Source organism: Engraulis encrasicolus, unplaced genomic scaffold, assembly GCF_034702125.1.
Source record: "Engraulis encrasicolus isolate BLACKSEA-1 unplaced genomic scaffold, IST_EnEncr_1.0 scaffold_25_np1212, whole genome shotgun sequence".
NCBI classification, from domain to species: Eukaryota; Metazoa; Chordata; class Actinopteri; order Clupeiformes; family Engraulidae; genus Engraulis; species Engraulis encrasicolus.
The window spans coordinates 497,393-505,563 of NW_026945544.1; the positions used below are offsets into that span (position 1 = coordinate 497,393).

General features: G+C 44.2%; 1 protein-coding gene across 1 annotated transcript in view; it reads right to left on the bottom strand.

The window, feature by feature from the left end:
• LOC134442889 (adhesion G protein-coupled receptor A3-like) overlaps positions 1–7,227 on the bottom strand; it is a 313,923-nt gene extending 306,696 nt beyond the window's left edge. The window contains exon 1 of the mRNA XM_063192854.1: positions 6,492–7,227. Within this exon, the coding sequence (XP_063048924.1) occupies positions 6,492–6,709 (218 nt within the window). The 5' untranslated portion in view covers positions 6,710–7,227. The remainder of the gene's footprint in view (positions 1–6,491) is intronic.
• Between the last annotated feature and the right edge of the window lie 944 nt (positions 7,228–8,171).

The window sequence follows — 8,171 nt, forward strand, 5'->3', positions numbered from 1 at the left end:
CACTGCACTGCCTTAGCTGGCCATGGCGACAACTCAAGTACAAACACACACATACACACACACACACACACACACACACACACACACACACACACACACACACACACACACACACACACACGTAAACAGGACACACGTGATAACACACATATAGATGCAGACTCACTCCCACACACACATAGGCGCACACAGAAAACATTCAAGCACATACACAAACACACTTCCTCTCTCTCACACACACACACCATGCACACACACACACACACACACACACACACACACACACACACACACACACACACACACACACACACACACAACACACCATGCACACACACACACACACACACACACACACACACACACACACACACACACACACACACACACACACACACACACACACACACACACACACACACACACACACACACAAACACACACATTCTTCCCACGGGGACGTTTACATTTCAGATGCAGGTGCATGCAGGCCGACAGGTGTCAGATGCAATAGCCCCCAATCCACATGCAGAGCAGCAGAGAATGCCAGAGGAGATGCAGGAGCAGAGGCAGAGGCAGAGGCAGAGGCAGAGGCAGAGGCAGGGGCAGAGGCAGGGGCAGGGGCAGAGGCAGGGGCAGGGGCAGGGACAGGGACAGGGACAGGGACAGGGACAGGGGCAGAGGCAGGGGCAGGGACAGCAAGGCAGGGGCAGGGGCAGCAGGGCAGGAGCAGAGGCAGAGGCAGAGGCAGAGGCAGGGGCAGGGGCAGAGAATGCCAGATCAGTCTCGGAGGAGGAAGGCATAAATAGAAACAGAGGCAGCAGAGGCATAGAGAGGGAGAGTCAAACAATGCAAGATCCAACTCGGGGTAAGAGGCAGAGATAGAGGGAGAGGCAAAGATAGAGGTGAAGACAGATATGGAGAAAGGGCTAGGGTGAGAATGCCAAATCAGACTCAGAGGCAGAGATAGAGGGAGAGAAGTATAGATAGAGAGAAAGAGGCAGGTGCTGAGGCAGAGGGCAAGAGAAGGAGAGGCAGAGAAAGGAGAATGTCAACTCAGACTCAGAAGCCGATACAGGGTCAGACGGAGAGGCAGCAGTGTACCGTAGATAGAGTCAAGAGCAGAGGCAGAGACATAGAGAGGCATAGATACATGTAGACGCAGCGGCAGAGATACTGTAGTTTGTATGCAATGCTTTTGGCAGCACTGTCTCCTAACAGTCACACTAATAATAAAGCAGCATTTGAGTTTGAATTTGAATTTGAGAAAGAGGCAGAAATAGAGGCAGAGGGAGAGGTAGCAAGGCAGGAAGGAAATGAAAACAGAAGTAGAGACATGGGCAGAACTTGATGAAGAAGGAGAGGGATCATCATTTTGACCAGGACTCCCTGGCAGAAGAGACTCTAGTCTCAACGGGACAATCCTGGCTAAATAAAGGATAAATAAAAATAAAATAAAATAAAATAGAAAGGGAGCACAGAGGCATCGATATGCGCAGGGGCAGAGACAGAGCGGAGGCAGACAAAGAGGCAGAGCATCCTCCAAGGTCAGCTTGATCTCTTCGAGACCGCCTACAAAACTTATCATTACGCTCTGAAGCGGCAGGGGTGTGTCTCAGAGAAGCAAAGCCGTGAGGGGGTGAGAGAGGCAGAGAGAAATAGACAGACAGAGAGGAATGGAGAGAGGGAAGACAAAGAAAGAGAAATAGAGATAGTGGGGCTACGACAAGTGCTGGGTAGTGGTTGAATGACTGAAAGCAAGAGAGAGATACATAGGGAGAAATATAGGGAGAGAGAGAGAGAGAGAGAGAGAGAGAGAGAGAGAGAGAGAGAGAGAGAGAGAGAGAGAGAGAGAGAGAGAATGAAAGACAGAGATTGAGACAGAGATCAAGATTTCGACATACACAGAGACAGACAGAGAAAGGGGAGAGATAGAAACAGAGAAAAGAATCACAGCAGCGAGACCTGGGTAGTTGGTTGGTTGTCTGTGTATGTGTGTGTGTGTGTGTACATATGCGTGCATGCGTGTGTATGCATGTATGTGTGTGTGCATGTGTGTGTGTGTGTGCGTACGTGTGTGTGTGTCTGTGTGTGTGTGTCTGTATGTGTACATGTCTCTGTGTGCATGTGTGCTAGTATGTGCAAGGGGAAGAAAGACATTTCAAAGGCTGGGATGGGATAGGATGAGAGGAGATGGGATGGGATGGGATGGGATGGGATGGGATGGGATGGGATGGGATGGGATGGAATGAGAGGGGATGGGATGGGATGGATGCTCCTGTGATGCCCGTGGCTACCATATCATATCTGCAGTCAGTGCAGCGATAGCCTCCTCCCTTACAGTACAGTACGCCGAAATGGCTTGTTTGTTCTCTGCCAGCCTGACATCTATGGTAAATGGGAACGAAGGGCTGACACGGACACGATAAACAACAAGCAGTGTGATCCAAATCGCTGGGACAGCCCACCTTCAAGGCTCAACAAACAGCAACGCAACATGGGAGGTCCAAGCTTTGTCTCCCGGCCCAACTGTGTGTACAGTAACAGAGCGCTGTATGTAGCTACTAGCTACACAGTTACCTATTCTGACATGCTGTTTGCATAATGAGTTTGGATTCCGTACCACCAGGATGTACGTACATGTACAACGATGCATGCTCACACTGCCAGTAACATAAAAGGTGTAAAACCATTTTTGTGCCTGTGGGGATTTTGAATATAAAGTGGAGAGGTGCTTCCAGGTCGGGAAGATGTATTGTGTGTGTGTGTGTGTGTGTGTGTGTGTGTGTGTGTGTGTGTGTGTGTGTGTGTGTGTGTGTGTGTGTGTGTGTGTGTGTGTGTGAGTGTGAGAGAGAGAGAGAGAGAGAGAGAGAGAGAGAGAGAGAGAGAGAGAGAGAGAGAGAGAGAGAGAGAGTAGGGTGCATACCTGTGCGCGTGCGCGCGGGTGTGTGTGTGTGTGTGTGTGTGTGTGTGTGCGTGTGTGTCTGTGTGTGATGACAGTTAGCAGGAGTGGTTATAGGACGCCAGTATAATTAAGATGTGTCCCTGCTGGGCCATAATGCACCTCGGTGAGAGCACACACACACACACACACACACACACACACACACACACACACACACACACACACTTCCCTGGCAGGGCGCTGTTTGTTTTCCCAGCAGGCAAAAACAAAAGTGAGTGGTGGGAGGCCAGGCCAGAGCAGAGCAGGTTGCTAAAGGTCGAGTTTCCTACTGCAAGGAAGAGGGAGTGGAGGGAAGAGAAGAAGGGGGGGAAACACTTCCTGACCAGGGGTACGTTTCTCGAAAGTGTAGTTGTTAGCCAGTTAGCAACTTGGGTGGTTATCAATGGGAAATTGCATTGCAAACATCCAAGTAGCTAACGTAGTTAGCAGCTATGGATTTGAGAAATGCACCCCTGAGCAGACGGCCTTCCTAACGTCTGACTGACTGACAGACAGAAGCCAAAGAGAACCTGGACATTATGAGCAACCAACTTGAACATGAGTGCAAAGATAAGAGTCAAGTGATGTAGTTAGCGGGCGTTAGCGTGTGTGTGTGTGTGTGTGTGTGTGTGTGTGTGTGTGTGTGTGTGTGTGTGTGTGTGTGTGTGTTTTTTTCAGGGTATATGTTTGGTTCATTATGCTCTCTCTCTCTCTCTCTCTCTCTCTCTCTCTCTCTCTCTCCCTCTCTCACTCTCTCTCTACCAGCATATGTAGTATATAAATGCATAGGAGGATCTGCATGAATTCAGGTAGTGTGAGGTGATGTTCGAAGACATTACTTCATTCCTCATCCCTAGAGAGAGTCCATGCTTACTGTAATAGTGTCTCCTACTACACGTAAAACCCCAACATTCATGAAGCAAACTGCTTATGAGAGAAGCTGCAATGATCATAGAACTCTGTTACCATGCAGTGATTAACGGTGCAAGTAATATTGCTGCACTCAGAATAAAGATGGCAGGAAAGTGCTCATACAACATTAATGCTCAGCACTAATGCGACGTTAAGACTCCCAAGCTTAGAATACCGGCAAATGAAAAAAATGACCTCAGTGCTCGCATTCAAATATGCACTACAGTCTTAAGCGAATGAATATTGCATGTTACTTTCTAGGTAGCCTAAACATGAACACTTTATTTAATATCAGATGTTTTATGCAGATTTAAAATTGTTCATGGGGAAATGAGGCCAAGGCCTAAATGTGATTCATATAATGCAGACTTTAGAATTGTTTATTATTTCAGAATATAGTATTCTGTAAATTAATGTGCTGTACATTTCACACCTGCATACTACATGGGCATGTATTGGATCAAAATATAGGAAAGATGAGCTTCCTTGATACATTTTGCTTTTGTACATTTCATTATATAGCAAAGCCATTTGTTATTACAGGGTACATACAAAAATTAATATTTGTGATGATATGTGCAATTGTGTGGTATCCGATTCATTTAGTTAGGCCTATATAATGTGATATGAAATTTAAAATGCCCTCAAATATACCAGCAGGTCAGACATAAGCAATGGCTGCAATGCATTCCAACCTGAGCAGATCTCCAAAGTTCAACAAAAGTTAAAGAAAACTGTTTCAGACAGCAGTTAAGTATTAATACTCCTCTAAAAGTAGGCCTACAGTCAATTCACATGGTATTTGCTGTCAGAAAGCCTATGCTCTCTGCATACCTAGCGGTAGACCTATCATAGGCCTATCCCCAGTGTTGTACCCAAACTAGTTCAATGAAGTATAGTTCATGAACTACTTCATAATTTCTGTCAACGTGAACCGAACGTACACTATTTGCTGCCTGATGAACAAACTATGAACAAGTTCCTTCTGGTGCCAGCGAATGAACTACATGCGCCTCCATTTAATAGACTGCCACATGTCATTTGTGTTCAGGTGGAAAGAGCGTTATAAAATAAGATAACAACTAACGCATATAGGCTATTTCCACTGTTCTGATTTTTTTTTAATGCTGTCAGTGGTGTTATATAGTCTTTGCCAATGATATTGAACAATATAGACAATAGCTTGACACAACCTCTTGCAAAAAAAGAACTATGAACTATGAACATCACTATGAACAGTTATGAACCATGAATGAACTAGTTCATTTTGACCTGTGTGAACTGAAATTTGAACTAGTTCCTGTGTAGAAGATGAACATTCCCAACACTAACCAATCACCATTTCAGTTGAAGAAATGCACCAGCATCAGTATTAGACATTTGACTCATGAGATGTAAGATACAGCACTTAGTAATAGCCTATACACACAGTCTGCTGAAACTTTCCTAATGTTTTTTTAAACATTACCTCGTCCATCTTCCTCACTTAAGATACCCTGCCTCATTGTAGAGTCACTTCAATTTATTTTGTATCCAACCTTCAAGCAACCTTGTGAGGCTGACAGTTAATGAATGTGAAAACACCATCACTCATTCCTATGCAATGCGTAGGTCTATACCAGCAATGAGTCATTGGGCAAATTAATTAGTCATTTGTCCTGCAGAGTAATAAGCCATATAGGAGTACATCATGACACAATTAAGTCTGCATTTAGGAAAGACAGGATGACTGATGACAAACTATAGTTACGTAGGCCTATAGGCCTAACATTGATAAAACTAGGACTATTTCACTGGCGTTATTACATTATTGTTAATGCTTTATTTAGGATATACAGTCAATTTTGAGCTTCTCACCCATGTGTGTGTGTGTGTGTGTGTGTGTGTGTGTGTGTGTGTGTGTGTGTGTGTGTGTGTGTGTGTGTGTGTGTGTGTGTGTGTGTGTGTGTGTGTGTGTGTGTGCGTGTGCGTGCTATTTATCAATGACACTGCTTTAGCATGTGATATTGTGTCATCCTGCAAAGACTGTCTCACTACTTCAGAAGAACCAATCTAACTGTCGTAACACTTTATAACAGTCGCTAAACGCTTTATAACCACTTTTTAAATAATTAACCAATAATAAACAAAGCATTAACAAATGTAGGCTATGTAAATGAGCAAGAACTACTTTGATACAACAGACACATTACAGTTGCAGCAATCCTGAAACTTTGTTCTCCAAAGAGCAGAGAGCATAAAGATGAAGCCACTGGATATTGAAGTATCCAACAGGCAGCAAGCATCAAACTCATCCAGCAGGAGCAGAGTCCCACACCGCCGTGAACATGTAGGTTCATTACCCTCATTTACAACGACATTTTTTTTGTTTAGCCTATAACGTTTAATTTAAATAGGCCTATTAATAAAGTATCACTAAGTGCTTTTAAGGGACTGTTACCTAAAGTGTTATTCTAACTTTTTTAATTAGGAGTGTTCTAAGAATCACCAAGCTCGTAAAAGGTAGGCTATGTGTTTCGTCACCGCCAAAAAAAAGTAAGTTGCAGGCTCGCGCTGACACACCCACCGACGCTGCTCAACTTCACGGTCAAGTTGTTCGGCAAACTCGTGCACACATCCATCATAGCCTACTTACAGCGAGACTGTCGTGTTGGGAAGAAAGCTCGGCTGCAGGGCGTCAAGCAAGTCCGCGTCATTGCAAACGACTTTCACGCGGACGTTCTGTCTGCTGAGCTCCTTGGACCTTTCCGAAGTGCAGTGACAGCTGTCGATGATCAGGTCCGGGCAGTTCCTGTTCATGGATACACTCCTCCATAGTCCCAAAACCACACAAAGTAAAGTGAGCAGTCTCATGATGGAGACAATTGTCTTGTCAAAAAGCAAAAGTTCTTACGATGGTAGTCATTCCCTTGAATTGGACAAGATGTAGGTCAAGGCGTACAGTAACATGCGTGCTAAACAGACAGGGACACGTTGACTGCGCGGGAGTCACCTGTCCCCGTCCGCCCGAGAAAAGTGTCGTAGAGCCTTGTAGAAAAATGAATGGAAAAAATATCACAAAGTCACATTCATTCGATAGCTCCTCGGTCTATACATGCAACCCATGGCTACTTTTAACGGCATGGTTTGACGTAAACTACCACCAGTAAAAAACGTATAAAAGTATATCCAGCAATCATAAAATATCCGCGACTCCGTTCCCGTAGAGCGCATAACGGTCTGTCCCACTTTGCAGACTGTCGTGGCACGCAAGATGTCGGGTAACTTAACCTCGTCAAACTCCGGAGATCATGCGCATAATTTTCCAGTGCGAAAAGTTGCAAAGTGCGTCCATACAGTAAATCACCATCAACAGGTTGCCTGTTGCTCGTGCTTCCCCATGTCACAGTCCCCTCGCGGAGCGCTAGGAGCCCGGCGAAGTCCCTCCTTCCTGGGGGGGACCAGCTACAGGAACCTTGGTGTTGTTATTGGCTCAGAATTAACCACATGACTGAATGCTGCTTAATTTTCCAAATGAGGCATATAGGACTTGACAAATTGCTTATGGAATTACTCTGAGTGCTGAGACTTCATACTTACCTCGCAGTGCAGTTCTGCTTCATTTTCCCTTTCACTTTTCAACACATGCAATGGTTGTGATTCAGCAAAGAAGACATATGATAGCCTACTAATGACAGATTAACAACCATCATTGGGAAATATTAATGTCTCTGTAAATCATGAATGTGTTGCCTATGAAAGAGTCAATTCTTGTCTGTGGCTTGGACTGTCAGTGACCCTCATTACCTTAATATTATGGACGGCCTTAATGAATTATTGGCTTATTTCTGTACTGTTTAGTATGGATAAATTGTGCAACAATTAACTATGCTACAATTGTCTTTTCAAGTAGGCCTACTGTTTTAAAATATGTTACAATTAAAATACAATTCTTCACTCACACATAATGTTGTTCCTATGTCATTCTGAAAACCAATAGTATATTTTCAGAAAATATATATCTCAGGTCTTGATTATTCTAGCCTAGGGTAGAATGCCCTAAAGTGGGACGATGCCTAATGTGGGACACCTTAAGGTTTAAGGGGTGTAGCTTTGCCCCAAGTTGGTAAATGTTTACAAAACTATAACCAAATAAAAGCCCTGTTATCCTGTTATCATAATATCATGATTTAGTAAATGTATAGTAATACTCCAGGGAGGGGTTACAATTAAGAAGAAGGACCCTGGGTGAAGTCCATCAAATGACAAATTACATAGCATTTGGCCAAATTTGTCTTTAGGGTATAAATCAATTCCAATCAAAACAACATTGTCA